A 16,593-nucleotide genomic window follows, 5' to 3' on the forward strand; every position below is an offset into this window, starting at 1 on the left:
ATACCGCACCGTACAATAAATTCATTGTAATAAATGTCTTAACTTATGATAGCGTATAGATTAGTGCTTAATTAATTATAAAGACAACATTTTTATTTCAAGATAACTAATATTATTTTTGTAAGTACATTAATAAATGTTTTGTTTGTTATTTTTCCATAATATTAATAAAAAAGGCAAATTATGTTTTCGGGATCTATCTAAATATATCTGATATCAGATACTGATGTCATAAAAAAATAGAAAAGAAACACAAAAAGTAACAAATTTGAATATCATTACCATATTTTATACAGACGTTTATAAAGCTTATGTTTAATTCACTAAGCTTTTATAAATTCACCGTAAACTAATATAAAACTTATTTCTAGCTTTAGTTTGCAATAAGCGTTAGGTCAGAATAGTTTTGTTATAGAGCTCCTATTACACATAGTGGTGCAAAAAAATAGAACTACTAAACATAACACTGCATTAATTGTTTTTATTATATCACTTTTTGATAAATACAGGCATTTTCATGTGAATTTGTTGGAATCAATTATAGTTAAATCTTAATTTTAATGATGTATCACTATAATAGAATTCATTTAGTAAATATAACTCGTAAAAAACATGTTGGTAAATTGATAGGAAAATCTCAATCTACTTTCAACGTGTTCAATAATACAATTCCTCGGCCAAAAAGCCTACCCATTATTGGCACAAGATTAGATCTAATAGCTGCTGGCAGCGGTAAAAAGTGAGTAAATTTATTTCTATATTTCATTCTTTTGTTTCAATTATTTTCTTTCACCTTGAATAAAAAAACACAATTGCAATAGCATTTAGTGTGGTGGTATCATATTCCATCCCAAGATGCTTGCAGTTAAACCCATTTGTAATGTCTGATTAGAGTTCGGACGTGTATACTTTTGAATGAATCATATAGCCAACTATTATTTTTTTACGAAACCATTTTAATTATAATTTGGATTATGTTCTTTACTGACATTTATGATTTATAGCGATAGCGTTTTTCAAGATTTATTAACTAATTATTTTATTACATTGTACTTAAGTACAAAAAAGTATTTAATTTTTAAAACTCTAAAGTTATGAAGTCTTATGTCAAGATTATTTTGTTCAACAGCAATTTTATTCGAAGAAAAAATCATGCCAACGTTTTCCTTAGGGTATATTGAATGTCTGTGCTAGGACACACAGTATATAGTTCAATTCGGTATTATAGTTCAATACCTACTTACTACTTAACAAAGATAAAACAATTAAATACATTGCAATTTATGCGGATGCATAAGCCGTCGTTTTGGGATTAGGCCACTCTTAGAACTGTAGTTTTTCTCTTCTATTACCTTTTTCGATTTACAAGACAACTGTTCTTTCATTTAAACTAAGTATCTTTTTACAGTTTACACAAATATATCGACAATCGACACAAGCAATTAGGTCCTATATTTGCCGAAAAGTTGAATGGAAATACGGAGCTTATATTTATTAGTGACCCAGAGTTAATAAAATCGCTCTTTATTAAATTAGAAGGAAAATATCCAACACACATATTACCTGAACCTTGGATATTATACGAAAAATTATACGGATCAAAAAGAGGTTTATTCTTTATGAATGGCGAAGAGTGGCTACAAAATCGTAGGATTTTGAATAAATATTTACTAAAAGATGATGCTGATAAGTGGATCCGTCAGCCTACTATCGAAACTGTAGAAAAGTTTATAACACAGTTGAAAGCGAAATGTAATAATGGGTTTTTGTTTCAAAATATGGAAGCAGAACTGTACAAACTTTCAACAAGTGGTTTGTTTGGATTATACTTGGACACTTTATTTTGACTATACTATTTATATAATTTTAATACATATTACTGTATTTTTTTTACAGTAATAATAAATATTTTGCTGGGTCCAAATGCATTAATACAAAGCCAACACCATGAAGAATTGCTATCAATATTTGCCGTCTCTGTTAAAAAGATATTTCAAACGACTACTAAATTATACGCTCGGCCACTGTATTGGTGTCAACGATTAAATTTAAAAGTATGGAGAGACTTTAAAGAATGTGTCCATGTATCACTTTCCTTAGGTAAACACATATACGAGTATTCACTCGTATTCATAAATAAAAATACCATGTGTGTATTTAGTAGAGTTAAGCCTTTTGAATCCGTCGTTTCTTTAAAATCTATATATACTAGTTACTTACTTTTTTTCCTGTAGGTACTATAAAGTATAATCGTTTATTTTTTATTCACAGTATTATCTTATTAATTGGGTATTGCCAAGGATATTGTTTTACATAATATTATAAATATTGGTAATATTACGTAATTTAAAATTAAATGTTATATATATATTTTTGTCGCAGCAAATAAAATGGCCCGTGAAATGATGAAAAATAAAAATAAAAGCAATGGACTGGTTAAAAAAATGGTTGATGAAAATTTCAAAAGTGAAGATATAATAAGAATAATTGCAGATTTTATTATAGCCGCTGGCGACACGGTAAGTCTGTGGAAAAGTTTGCCCAGATGATGCGAGTCAAATAGTGCGTAAATAGCGCGATCACATGAAAACGCGCGCTTTTCTGCTCGCGCGTAAATCAAGTGATAAATGCATAAGTACTTATATCTCGAGTCAACGCGATTAAAGGAAAGAGCATACTCGCGTAAATTGTGTCATTTGAACTAGCTAGGTGATCAGAAATTTAAAACCTGATAACAAAATTTTAATAAAGATTTTTAAAATAAATATTTTATTATTTAATAATATTGAATTTATCATTAGAATATTTAAAAGTATTAATATAGGAACCTACGCGCGTAAATTACGTCCTCTGGATAAACCATAAGAGTCTTATTGTTTTAGTATTTAAAATTTAGTGATATACTTAATTTAAAATTTCCAGACTGCATACACGACACTTTGGATTCTTTTATTGCTATCTAGGAACAAAGATGCCGTTGATCAGATTCGCATAAACAAAGGTGACTATGTTCAGTGTGTTATTAAAGAAGGAATGAGATTGTATCCCGTTGCTCCATTTTTAACAAGAATTCTACCAAAGGAAACTTTTCTCGGAAATTATAAAGTTAAAGACAAGGTAACACATTTTACGCTTCACTATTATTAATTTGTGATAATATGTTAACAATAACGGAACGTGTCTTTTCGTGTTATAAGATAAGATTATAATATAACAATTATTATTTTATTAGTATAAGAAATTGATGTTTGTGCACATACATGTTTGAAACAACAGATTTAAATGTATTTTTTGTTACTTAGCTATTAAGCCTGTAAAGAACATAGAATTAGAATTGATTTGAGGACTAGAGCATGTAAGGTTATATACCATAATATACTTAATCGTAATGGACTGAAAAAAATAAGGGAATGCATCTTTACAAGTTGTTTAGGTATTTTCCGTTGAAATCTCTAAATTAAAAACCGAACATCTGATGTTGGAACTCCAAGAGACCAGCTATATGATAATAATAGTAAATAGTCCTAATGCTAAAATAATAGGCTTAATGAAGTCCACGCAAACAAAACAGCGGACAGCAAGTGGTTTCTAATGAAATAATTTTAATAATAACTATCGATATTGACAAATATAGAAATAGAATAATAGAAATTAAAAAATGTAGATCCAATCGGTAAAATGAAGTTAATAAAAAGCTAAGGCTGAAAATTAATAAATCGATTTTTTTTTGTTATTACAAAAGTAATTAAAATTATAACAGGTCATTGCCTGATATTGCGATGACAATAGCAAAATAATCTGCCCGTGTCACATACATATATTAAATAAAACACGAATGAGATGGAGTAGTAAATTTTGTAGAATATTATAAGCTGATAAAGAATAAACAGTAAAAAATCGCGATTTCTTTTTATTCATAATCAATAATATGTTCTGTTCTGTTCTTTTTATTATGGCGTTCCGAAACAACAATATTATTCTGTAGTTACATGTTACACCAAATGTCAGTTTTTTAAAACGAGTTTTATGTCAATCACAGATGTCAACTGTCAAAACAATAAAAAAAAATAAATGACGTGAAAGATTAGGTTATATTTATATACTCTATTACTATAATAATTATTAATAATATATATTTTGTCAACAATAATCAATATGTTAATTACTAAAATTATATTTAATTTAAGGAATTATAGTATTACTTCTAACCGGTATTACAGTGTGTTAAGTAATTTACATTTAAATCGAAATGAATGTGAATATAACCGTATTAAATTAGAGAGGAAGAAACCTGTCCAACAAATTATTACTAAAAGAAATCTTTCGATCGACGGTGTTGTTAAGTGGCAGGAACAACTTTACAACAGCATTTCAAACAGCACTTTAGTGAATATAATGCAAGACGGTTTGCTGTATTTTCATGATAACACTGGTTTAACTTGGTCGGCCACCATTATCTCGGCAACTATAATAGTTCGATGTCTTATGACTATGCCGCTTTCTGTTTATCAAAATTACATACTAGCTAAAGTAGAGAACATAGGCATAGAGCTTAAAGATTTAACAAATGAACTCAAAAAAGAAACTGCTATAGCTAAAAAAATATACAACTTAGATGACAAAAAGACCATGGCACTATACCGAATATCAATGAAAAAGCAATGGCGAAAGCTTATTGAAAGGGATAATTGTCATCCACTAAAGGCAACTCTAGTTATATGGTTTCAAATTCCTATTTGGGTTTGCATATCTTTCGCTCTTCGCAATTTAGTAAACATGCACCCATCTAATCCATCTGCAGCCATAACCTTTATGGAAATGGAGGTTGGAGGCTTTGGTTGGATACCTAATTTAACATTACCTGATCACTCACTAATTTTGCCAATTGTATTTGGCATTACAAATTTAGCCATTATAGAAGTACAAAGAATGTCTAAGATTAGACAACCATCAAAGTTATATAATGTTTTTACCAACATATTTAGAGTATTTTCCATAGTAATGATACCTGTTGCAGCCAGTGTTCCTTCATGTATGTGCTTATATTGGACAACTTCTAGTGTTTTTGGTTTAGCCCAGAATTTATGTCTCCTATCACCCTCATTAAGAAGAAAATTGAAAATACCAGTAGCTCCAAGTGAATTAGAGAAACCTTATGATTATATAAAAGAGGAAATAAAATTTGGACTTACAAAAATCATACCAAAGAAATCATAATAATTAATTCTACAAACTATTCAATTTTGTATTACAGACTCCAATAATAGCATCTATATATACGTCTGGGAGAGATGATAATAATTTTTCCGAAGCACCACTCTTTCTTCCTTACCGTTGGGATAGAAATGATTCTCGTAGAGCTAGTCTAATCAACCATGTTCCAACAGCATCACTCCCATTTGCTATGGGAGCTAGATCTTGTATTGGCAAAAAGATAGCTATGGTACAACTTACTGAAGTGATTAGTCAGGTAAAAAAATATTGTAACAAATTTCTCAGTGTATATGTGCACTCATAACTTGTCAGGTACACTTGGGTGATACTTCATAAAAGACCATAAAAGTAAAATCTTGATTGAAAATATATCCCTAGGTGGTATTCCATAGGTGTCCATTCTATGGTAATAAATATGAGATTATTAAATAGTGAATCAAGTAATGTAATAAAAATTTCATTTCCCCATGAATAGACATATAAGACTTTAATCTATACAGTGTCAATATTGAAAAAAAAGATTTTCTGAACATTTATGTTCCCTTATTACTTCCGATAATCTTTAGATAATAAGGCTCTACTGTAATTTTTATTTGAATTATATCATTCTACAGCTACAGCTTCACCAGAACTTATGAATTTTTACAAAATGTTTATTTACAGATTGTGGAAACTTTTGACTTCCAATGTAATAATAATGAAAACATAAATTCCATCACCTCACAAGTGCTAATACCAGACAAACATATAGACTTGTATTTTACTTTAAGAAACAATGTTGATTAGCAAAGCATTTAAGGATACTGAATTGAAACACCAATACATGTTCTTCTTTATTATTTGTTTAAATATATTTGAATACACATATTATGTTGTATTATTTCATGTCCATAATTAAATAAGACCTCACACATTAATATAAGTATGAGTATAATTGTGATTGTTATGGAATGTTTGAAATTTATAAATAAAGCACAATATAAAAATGTTACGTCATGAAAACATCTTGATAATACCATAGTATCAATGTGTTTATGGATAATAAGTATAACTCTTATATATAAGTATAGATACATGCACACAATCTATACCTCTAATCGTAATGCGCTTAACAAAAATATGTTTCATTTATATAGTAACTCACTCTGAAAGTAGTAAACATCACTAATACTAAAATTAGAAATACATTCATAATACTAATTCATTAAAATTTTTAAGTCATCTTACTTGTGCATATTGCATTGATAGAGCTTTTACACTTTCCTGCACATATCAGGCAGAGAAACTAGAGACAAGATTCATTCTTTAATATATATATTTTCGAGACATTACATGGTAAATGGTAGGACTCAATTCTGCATTCAATTATATCAGAGCAGGAAAATGAAAATAATTTATTCCTCCAAGTGAGGATCCAAGTCACAACCATCAAATTTACAGTTGGACACTATCTCATGTTTATAAAATACATTTGGTTTGCACTTATTATTATTATAAGGGTATCATATTTAAATGCAATCACTACAACTACATGTTAATATACTAGTAGGATAAATAATTTAATATGGTAATTATATTACTTATTCCATTTATGGAAATAATAGTTCATTATATGATAAATATTTTTGTAAGTAATAAGCAGTGATAATACCATACTATTTATTCCTACTAACACTACATCAGGTGGGTACTGGAACTATAATAGGGATGTACCCACCTAGCTTATACAGTTGATCCGGAACATACTTTTTATAGTGACCTAACATATTCTAGTGAAGTGCAATCACTGCTATTACTTCAGTACCTCCAAGGTAAAAGTTACATAGTATAATAATAATTGTATTATCAATAAATATTTATTGTAGGATATTTGTACACCAATTATTTTTAAGTATACTGATCAATTCACCTTTCACCAATCATTTATTCCATATCTCTTAAATATACTACACAACCATGCCACAAATACCTACATGTCAGTGCTTACTGCAAGAACCCGGCTTTTTTTATATCTTCTTAAGAAATAAATGACCTTTTCTCATTTACCTAATTGCCTCATAAGCATCCCTTTAACATCTTCCAACCATTGATCTTTGTATGGCAGGGTAAGTATATTTTTGAATGATTCAAATCTATCAGTTTCTGTCATTTTGCCTATTAATAAATATGCAACCGCTTCAGAACACAAAAATCCCATGCCGTCGCTCAAAGACCATATGTAAATTCTGTCTGCTGTGTTTGGTGTCATTTTGAACTGTAGTATGGCACTGCGAAGCAGGTCTTTCAACTTCTCAAATAAAAATCTATCTGCCAATAGTAAAACTTCCAAGCTGGTATTGAGATCGTCGACCATGGGAAACACTTCGATATCACATTTAGGATTGTTTAAGCCACATTGAAGTAGTGTGAATAAATACTCTAGAGCTCCTTTTGACACGTTCTTAAGACGTACACATTTTTCGCCAGACTCCTTGAATTTGCCCATTAGCATAGCACTGAAAACTTCCGAATGTTGACATAAAAATATTCTATTCGCTCTTACTGTTGTGGAGTCATCCAATTGAAATAAGACAATATCCTCTGGAGCCAAATTGTCAAGGATAGGATCATAGTTGACATGCACTTTGTCTTTATATCTTTTATCTAAGACTTTTGGGTCTTTGAGGTTAATATTGTTGGCAATTTTTACCAAAGCAGTAACACAATCTTCAATATCTTCTTTGGACTCTGATATAATGTGGAAAAGGTGATTGAGACCATTGCAATCAATCATATATTTTTTCAAGGGTTTCTCAGCCCTAAAAAGTAATTTCAATTATCAATTTCTTATTTAATTTAACTTTTTGAATGAAATTTTTTATATAGAGCATTCGGAAAAGTAGGGAATGGAATACTATTACTATTCTTCACCTACCCTGCTATATGCAAACCAAAAAAGGCCGAAATATTTGAAATACCAAAATATATATGATAAATTCGGTTTATATAGTTTCATTTAAAATATGTAAAAGTAGCGAAAATCGACTTTTTAGAATATTGTACTTACCTAACAATATAGGGCAAGGTTAGAGCAAGTGTCTGTTTCATTGATGATGATCCTTTAAGCAAATGATAGCTAATTTTTCCGATACCGTAGCTCGATTCCGCTAACAATCCCAATTGAGATAACAGCTTCGAGCTTAATTTCAAAATCTAGACAAAAAAGTATTTTTTAGTTTTATTTTATAAGATAATTAAATTATTCTTATGTAATTAGCCTAAATTACCTGTTTGCACTGAGTGCAATGGACTGGTGGGTGTTTTGAGTGTACTGACATGCGATGAAGTCGTATAGCAAGCCTGTGTCTTAGAATACTCATCAGACATAGATCATTACTGCAATAGTAAATAAACATTAAGAAAATATTAAAAATAAAAAAAATCAAATTTCATCAGAGTTTGAGATCTTTGTGGCGCAGTGACACAAGGATGTGACTATAACGCGACGGTTGTGGGTTCGATCATCAGCATGTGTATAATAAAAAACTACCTAAGCACTCGAGCCAATATCCTAGCCGCTCTTCCCACTGGTCGCTTGCATCTCTCCACATAGTCCAATAGTCCATTGAGGCAGTCGCGGCTGGTCAGCAAGTCCATGGTCTGGTTGGGAACTGGGTCGTCACGAATGCTCCCACACGTTGTACAAGTACCGTGGGACACGCGGAACAGCAGCACCATAACGCACGCTATGCTTGACGCCTTGGAGCTTATGTCTATTTTACATCCATCTGGAAAAATGGAATTTATCTACCCTTACATTACATGAATATTTAAAAGATAAATAAATTATTTAGTTGAACGCGCTCATTTCAGTAACTAATTGAAATGTTTTTTTTTGTGGTGGATAGTTAATTTATTGAGAAAGGATATATATAGAATAGTCTAGAATAGTCTAGCCAGTCATGCTTACAGTGGGCACTTACAATGTGTAATATGGTGACACAACTGATATTTATTTCAATTTACCCATAAAGGAGAAGGCGCAGTTAAAGCTAATGAAATATCTTCGGGGAGGGGCGTGGAGGTTTCTAAACTAAGTTTTGAGCTGATCTTTTTATATAAATATCTTTGTTTTTAATTTTTCTTTTTTATTTTTTTTGTTACTTATAATTCTGGAATATCATGGAATATGTGGAATATTTGGAAAATCATAGAAACTAGTGTTTTTAAATTTAATTATTGAAAATGAAAAATAATTTGAAAATTTTCGGAAAATGGAAAATATACATGTCTAATAATTGTTTAGTAAAACTTTAAAAAAAAAAAATATTATTATTTAAATTATCTAAGAGTAGAGATTTTTGCCATCGAAAAGTCGATATATTTGTATTTAACTAATAAACATGTACCGTCGGTAGGAGATTCTTCACCAGTAACTTCAGTCTCATTATCCATATCAAGCTCTTCCAGATCTTGTGCCAGTTGCTTGGACTTGACATCATTGGACGCACTTAGTGTAGGTTTCTTTTGCTCATCTTCTGTGTCTCCTTCGGCATCAGTGCAAACTGGTGAGTAACGGCCTGACACCTCCGAATCTGAGCTGTCCTCTAAATGTAAAATATTTAATGTAAAGTGAATCTAAGAATATTTCTAAGTGTTCTATTGTAATATATGTAGATTTAATCGTAAGCGCATTGTGTTCGATGCCCCTTCAATGAAATAAATTATTTTCATTTTCTATGGTAAAGTACGACATTGATTCCACCACTCAACACGCTAGATATATAATATGAGCAGAAAATACAAAACGGAGATGAAACGGTGAAACAAAAAAAAAAAAACATTGAAATATTATTACATATACTTGTATTTATATGCATAGTAAAATATTACCATCGTTAGTAGTACTGGCGGGAGAGGACGGCCCCGAGCTGCCAGGACTCCATGGATAATCATTTTGCTGTGGGGAAGCCGAGCTGCCTTCTCCAGAGCTGGCTCCAGAATCAGGGCTCCAATCCCAACGGCGTTTCGACTCCCTATCTGGACTGAAATCGGAGAAGTTCCCGTCCGACGCCGGCGACATCGGCATGTCCCGGCCAGGACTAGTGTCAGGGAACTGCTGATAGAGCGACGGCCATTCAGGGCTCTTTGGTTCCCAATAAACGCCCGCCGACCAGTCCTTACTCGCCATTTTGATTAAACGCGATTTCTGGAAAAAGAAATCTCTTTTTCAACTACATTTTTTTTTTTAAATTATTATTTTTTTCCTTTTCGTACAAACAGGTTCACGATATTTCACAACTCAATACATACTTTTCTTATAATTTTAGGACTTGAGCGTCCCCTTTTGGTGCCTCGTCGGCTCTTAGCGGGTGGTTCCTCATCTTCGTCGTCTTCGTCATCACTGTCACTGTCTTCAGAGCCGTCACTATCAATCGCATCGACGAAACCCACGATCATATTATCCCTTTCTATTACAACCTTCAAGTCATCCCCAGTTTCAGAGAGTAAAAGACTTTTACGTCGTGTAAACAGATTACCTCTTGTGAGACTGCTCTGAGTCAGATGTTGCAATGCTATATCATATACTGACCCAGGTTCATTTTTTGGTCTATCTCTACAACGAAATGGTTCACTTGAAGTGGAAGGATTGGTGCTCTCGAGATTATGATCATACTCCATGGTTGAAATATAAGCTGTTAACTTCTCCGTCAGTAAACCAACGAGTCCTTCTTGAATTAATATTTGGAATGCTGAAATGGTTATAACAAAAAATCTATATATTTTTTGTATTAAATAAACGTAATTTTTCGCCATTGACTAATTTTAGTAAGTATGCAAAAGTGACTCATATTAGAAACAATGTACGCACATGTGTCATCGAAAACATATTGTAGAAGAGCGTACATCGCGTGACTATTATCCCTCGCAGCTTGCACCAGTAACGACAGTCCTCCACAACGACGTATACGCGATCTATTGACCGATTCCCCACTAAGCTGAGCAAGTGCTTTAACCGCCCCATCCGGCCAGCAAGACGGATCTAAAAGAAACCGCTATTTTAGTTTCATGTAACCTTGAGATACATATATATATATATATACAGGGTGTCCCAGGAGCCAACGATAAAACGAAAACAGGTGATAGACCAAGTCATGACAGTTATGAGAAAAATATAAAAAAAAATCTTTGTCATGTATTTTTCATATTATATTGATTTTAAAAAATATCGGAAATACCGACACCCTGTGATGGTTTTTCAAGTCCCAGGACTACAAATATTACTCTTTCTTCATTTTTTTTTCTGTAATGTAATCATGAGTAACCCTTCTGTGAATTACAGTTTAAGATTGAAACATACCTGCATCAGTTTTCAATAAAATATCATGTTTTTGCCAAACATTAAATTCAAAATATTTACTACACTCAACTTTAACCGACTGTACTATAAAAAAAATGTACTACACTGTTTTTGCAAGTAACTTTAAAAGTTGGCGCATTTAATCTGGATTCCGAAATGGTACGACACTTGTTGGATTACTTTTTTGTTGAAGAGAGAAAAATCTAAATACACGATAATCGGGATGACGTTCAACGTTTTGGTATCTTTTCCGATACATTCTAGCTGCAGCATTAGCGTTACATAACCATTCTCCATGAATGAATTGGATATTGGCAATGTGTCAAAGACCGAGTATATGGCCTGCGAGAGCCCAGACCCGAGCCCTATCCTTATAAGTCCTGGGTCAGCCCCTAAGTCAAAAAAGTTCAGGTATCTTAGATCCGTCATGCACGCGTCTGGAGGCATCGATCACGATCTCCATGGTCGGATAAGCGTTGCCTGGGCTAAGTGGCGGGAGGTCACTGGTGTGGTCTGTGATCGCAAGATACCGTCCAAACGTTTTCCGACTTAGGGGCTGGCCCAGGACTTATAAGGATAGTGCTCGAGTCTGGGCTCTCGCAGGCCATATACTCGGTCTTTGACACATTGCCAATATGCATTTCATTCATGTAGAATGGTTATGTAACGCTAATGCTGCAGCTAGAATGTATCGGAAAAGATACCAAAATATTGAACGTCATCCCGATTATCGTGTATTTCGATTTTTCTCTCTTCAACAAAGAAGTAATCCAAGAAGTGTCGGACCATTTCGGAATCCAGATTAAATGCGCCAACTTTTAAAGTTACTTGCAAAAACAGTGTAGTACATTTTTTTTATAGTACAGTCGGTTAAAGTTGAGTGTAGTAAATATTTTGAATTTAATGTTTGGCAAAAACACGATATTTTATTGAAAACTGGTGCAGGTATGTTTCAATCTTAAACTGTAATTCACAGAAGGGGTACTCATGATTACATTACAGAAAAAAAAATGAAGAAAGAGTAATATTTGTAGTCCTGGGACTTGAAAAACCATCACAGGGTGTCGGTATTTCCGATATTTTTTAAAATCAATATAATATGAAAAATACATGACAAAGATTTTTTTTTATATTTTTCTCATAACTGTCATGACTTGGTCTATCACCTGGTTTCGTTTTATCGTTGGCTCCTGGGACACCCTGTATATATATATACGATACGTGATTTATTTTACGATTCTCCATTCAAATAAATGCTTGCACTGCCTGACGAATATTTTAAAAAAATGCTTTAAAAGAAATATAGATACCTGAGTGTTTCTGCAATATTACCACTAAGCACTCAACTATTCCCGCTATACCCAATAGTGGGCGACAAGTTGACAGGTAGCAGAGGTTCATAAGACACTTGAGAGACACAGACTCATGTGATTTAGTCAATGCCACTAAACACTGATATCCTCTACCATCACCTTGTATCTGTAAACAATTTTCTTTAATAAATATATTTTTGTTTGATGTCAGACCGCCGTGACGCACAAGCATGTGGTGTGACGGTTGTGAGTTCGATTCCCATTCGGGGGAATAACAACCTAAATCATGAACTATTTCACAAAGAACAATAAATATAAGAAAATTGTTTAGGACGCTATACATATTATAATATAATCAGCTATTTACCCGATTTCAAAACATTGCATTTTGAGAAACTCAAAATCCAGAGCAGGAAGATACATGTGTGGAGGATGAAAACAAATCATTACGTTATATATTATTATAGTTCGTTAGTATTCTTATACGAGATATAAAATATAAAATGTCTCTATTAACAAAAATACGAAAACGATATGAAAACTAAAAATGCGGTATAAAATAATTCCGGTATTTTTGTCTCTAGAATTATTAGTAACATATTAAAAGAGAATAAAGTATTAAAAGAGAAGTCTCTCAAGAAAACTCTCAAAGTGCGTGGAATAAGTCACGAAAAGCGGGACCATGTATGTCCAAAAAACATAAGCAAAAAAAGAGTTTATTTTTATAAACGTATAATAAAGTACTTATATAAAGTTCTTTATTTCGCACAATCTAAAAACACTAATCACCTACATAGAATTACACGTAAACACGTGCATGTAGTAAAACGTGTTGTCTAAATATTTACCTGCTCGGCACAAGTTGAAACTGGATAAGTCGTAAAGTATCCTAGGCATTTAAGGATACTGTTTATAAGCTCTTGCTGACTCTTCTTAGGCTCTTCAATTTCTTTTTCTATTGTACTTGATTTGATTATACCCATGTTTTCGCATTCCGTTGTAAGTAGTATCGAAATACATCGTATAGCATTTGCATTTAACATTTCCTTTCTTTTATCTTTTATCATCCAAAGCTGACTAAAATAAAAGTTATAATGTAAGTACTAATAACAGTATCCCAATTACAAAAACAAGTATGTAATTGTATGCATGGTCAAACCACACTTATTTGTAGGAGGTTGTCGTATTTTTTTATAGATTCACGCTTTATTCCGCTTAGCAGGATAGTAGGAGGAGCAGAGTGTTAGGATACTCCATTCCTCACATTTCACACGACGAATCGGAATAAATAGAGGATATTTGGTTGCCACTGTATTGAGCCCTTGCTGGCTGATCGGAAATCATACAGAACAGTCAATCAGGAAGCCAATTAACTGTTCCGTCTGTTAATAAATATAGTTCTTGGCTAATATCTATATTACGTTAGATGTCATAAAATCTGTTTAATACGAATAGCGAATAATGTCGTGATCGCTATCGGCTTAAGTTGATTTCGTGATGATGCAGAGGTGAAATTATGGAGGTGGTTAAAACCTTATGGTTGTCGTAAATTAAAATAAAACATGATTTACAAATTTAATACATTTACTTTTTTTAATACACTTTTGTCTCTTATTAAGTACAATGTGTATTCTGTTTACGTTAGAACCGAGATGTCAATCTTAAGTTTTGTTATATTTTCTTTTTGTATAATTAATAGTATTGATAGCCAATTTTATATGAAAAACGAATGTTTTCAGCAGAGTTTTATGCATATAGATATGTACCGAATAGCTCTAACCGCCATGGATAGAGTCGCGTATGATGTATTCTTGTCTCTATTTTCAATAAGCGCAACCAATGCCTTAACAGCCCCGTGACTATGTAAGCTTTCAGCATTTTTTTGGTTTTGTGCTAAATTACCAATTACACGAGATGTCCTTCCGAGAATACTGTCTCGACAAACCGTGTTTAATATAGAGACGATCGGCCCGAAAATTTGTAATTTTCCAATCTGAAACAAATTTGCATCCAATCAATACGGACGCGTTGCAAAATCGATCGGCGACGCAAGTAGCAATGCAGAAGCGTGTCTGGACATAATTAGATACGTATACGTAGCGATATTTACGTGAGACATTCAAAATTGACGAAGCAAAATAATTTAAAAGAAAATTATTACATATAAATATATATTAGATAATTGTAATGCTTTTGTTATATCGTTTATTGGATGATATTTTATTAAAGTATGTAATTTTTAAAATTATTTAGGTAAATATCTCATTTGCGACAAAATATATTTAACGACATTTTATGTAAAAAAATCGCAATGCACTTTTATAATTTAATTATATAATAAATTAAAATATAATATACTATGAATCCTTTTTTATTCTTACGTTTTTTAAAAAACTGTACATGTTCATAGAAAATATATAACATTAAGTCTGTATACAATTACATAAAATTATATTATATACTTTTAATTGTAATATATTTAAATGTGAAGCTTTGAAAAAGTCAATATTATTGAATTATTAAAAAATACACATTTGTTTTATAAAAAAAAGAAAACAACAGGCATATAGGCCTATATGGGAATAAAAAAATGGAAACATAATATGATTATATTACATTTTTAATGACTTGTCATCAACTCTACAACTAGTGTATCTAAATATAAGTGATTAATATGGAAAAGAGAGACAATACTATTAATAAAATATTAACTTACCAATATACTGCTCTTTTCTTCCAAACATATATTGCCAAGAATACTTAATGTTATATCGAGTATTTTTTCATTGGGCTTACGCAAATGAGGCACCAAGTAATTTAAGCCACCACAATCGCGAAATAGTTTAATTCCTCTATCATTTATAATAACGTGAGATTTAATTTTTAAAAGACTATCTTGTATACGTTTAGATGAAGAGGAATTTAGGGCTTCTAACGTTGTTTTTACGTAATTCTTATCCATTTTTATAAAATTAATACATACAATTTAAAAACACACATCTATTAAAACGAAAATAATGTCTATTGTTCTTATTTAGTAAAATCTCGAAGAATAGCCGAGCTACTCAATAGTCAATACTCATATTGTCAATGTCAAAATTTACTTACCTTGTTTATAATATTCTCCCATGTAAACAGGGAAAATATTTTTATCACTAGTACCACATACCGTATCATATTCATATTATTTTTTCAATATTTTGATTTGCTTATAATATTATTTAAGAATTGAGATGAATTCCTCCGAATTATAGTACATCTATGTAATTTGTAATTTCTTCATATTTATATAAAACACTAATATTTAATTGGTAGCTGATGGTATTAGTAAAAATTGATCGAGGTTATTAATTTAAATATTAAATTGATTATTGAATGTAAAATTTGATGTAGTATTAGTTATTTATATTATTGCTTTGCAATTGTGCTGGTAATTATTTACCCTACTCCCTAAGTTACTACCACGTTACTACTTACTACTAGTAAAATACTTGCCATTTCTTTAATTCTAATTTACCCTCTTAAATCATAAAGGCTTTATATATAAATATGATATTTAATATATTTTTCCTTTGTATAATAATAAAAAATATTGAATTAAATATTGAAAAAATATTAATTACTTAAAAAATATTATTGTTTACTTTATTAACGTTTACAAAAATATAACAATGTTTTCACATAATATGTACATAATGCAATTACGTCTGAAAAGATCATTCCTTT

General features: G+C 31.3%; 3 protein-coding genes across 5 annotated transcripts; 2 read left to right on the forward strand and 1 right to left on the reverse strand.

Annotated features, from left to right (window-relative positions):
* Nucleotides 1–5: 5 nt before the first annotated feature.
* On the forward strand, nucleotides 6–6,081 carry sad (Cytochrome P450 family protein sad). Of its 2 annotated transcripts, none has more exons than XM_085195207.1 (7): nucleotides 6–120; nucleotides 1,409–1,812; nucleotides 1,897–2,100; nucleotides 2,383–2,519; nucleotides 2,923–3,117; nucleotides 5,255–5,470; nucleotides 5,878–6,081. In XM_085195207.1, the coding sequence occupies exons 2-7, from the start codon at nucleotides 1,620–1,622 to the stop codon at nucleotides 5,998–6,000; spliced, it is 1,068 nt and encodes a 355-aa protein (XP_085051333.1). In that variant the 5' UTR covers nucleotides 6–120; nucleotides 1,409–1,619; the 3' UTR covers nucleotides 6,001–6,081. The 2 variants fall into 2 exon arrangements, with proteins under 2 accessions (XP_085051333.1, XP_085051332.1); XM_085195206.1 differs by lacking the exon at nucleotides 6–120 and adding an exon at nucleotides 219–739.
* LOC146534006 (cytochrome c oxidase assembly protein COX18, mitochondrial) lies at nucleotides 4,122–5,217 on the forward strand. The gene has a single exon (XM_085195215.1). The coding sequence runs from the start codon at nucleotides 4,156–4,158 to the stop codon at nucleotides 5,215–5,217; it is 1,062 nt and encodes a 353-aa protein (XP_085051341.1). The 5' UTR covers nucleotides 4,122–4,155.
* Rnb (BTB/POZ domain-containing protein Rnb) lies at nucleotides 6,035–15,957 on the reverse strand. 2 transcript variants are annotated; one of them, XM_085195195.1, is made up of 12 exons: nucleotides 15,584–15,957; nucleotides 14,634–14,860; nucleotides 13,716–13,944; nucleotides 12,865–13,033; nucleotides 11,066–11,236; nucleotides 10,507–10,946; nucleotides 10,087–10,402; nucleotides 9,603–9,800; nucleotides 8,744–8,981; nucleotides 8,481–8,589; nucleotides 8,261–8,406; nucleotides 6,035–8,012 (listed from the first exon to the last, which is right to left on the reverse strand). In XM_085195195.1, exons 1-12 carry the CDS (start codon nucleotides 15,827–15,829, stop codon nucleotides 7,253–7,255), a joined length of 3,249 nt encoding a protein of 1,082 aa, XP_085051321.1. In that variant the 5' UTR covers nucleotides 15,830–15,957; the 3' UTR covers nucleotides 6,035–7,252. The 2 variants fall into 2 exon arrangements, with proteins under 2 accessions (XP_085051321.1, XP_085051322.1); XM_085195196.1 differs by lacking the exon at nucleotides 14,634–14,860 and having other exon boundaries at nucleotides 15,584–15,956.
* Nucleotides 15,958–16,593: the final 636 nt, after the last annotated feature.

This window comes from Heliconius melpomene, chromosome 12, assembly GCF_056956725.1.
Source record: "Heliconius melpomene rosina isolate 202511_hmr_F chromosome 12, ASM5695672v1, whole genome shotgun sequence".
Classification (NCBI taxonomy): Eukaryota; Metazoa; Arthropoda; class Insecta; order Lepidoptera; family Nymphalidae; genus Heliconius; species Heliconius melpomene.

Bases quoted from the DNA above. Each gene is read 5' to 3' on its own strand.
- sad (XM_085195206.1), top strand. From the start codon at position 561: ATGATGTATCACTATAATAGAATTCATTTAGTAAATATAACTCGTAAA. The intron at 1,813-1,896 runs GTTTGTTTGGAT...TTTTTTTTACAG, and splicing joins GTACAAACTTTCAACAAGTG to TAATAATAAATATTTTGCTG. The intron at 2,520-2,922 runs GTAAGTCTGTGG...TAAAATTTCCAG, and splicing joins TTATAGCCGCTGGCGACACG to ACTGCATACACGACACTTTG.
- LOC146534006 (XM_085195215.1), top strand. From the start codon at position 4,156: ATGTTAATTACTAAAATTATATTTAATTTAAGGAATTATAGTATTACT.
- Rnb (XM_085195195.1), bottom strand. From the start codon at position 15,829: ATGGATAAGAATTACGTAAAAACAACGTTAGAAGCCCTAAATTCCTCT. The intron at 11,237-12,864 runs GTATCTATATTT...GGTTTCTTTTAG, and splicing joins AATATTGCAGAAACACTCAG to ATCCGTCTTGCTGGCCGGAT. The intron at 10,403-10,506 runs GTATGTATTGAG...TTCTTTTTCCAG, and splicing joins GTCCTAAAATTATAAGAAAA to AAATCGCGTTTAATCAAAAT.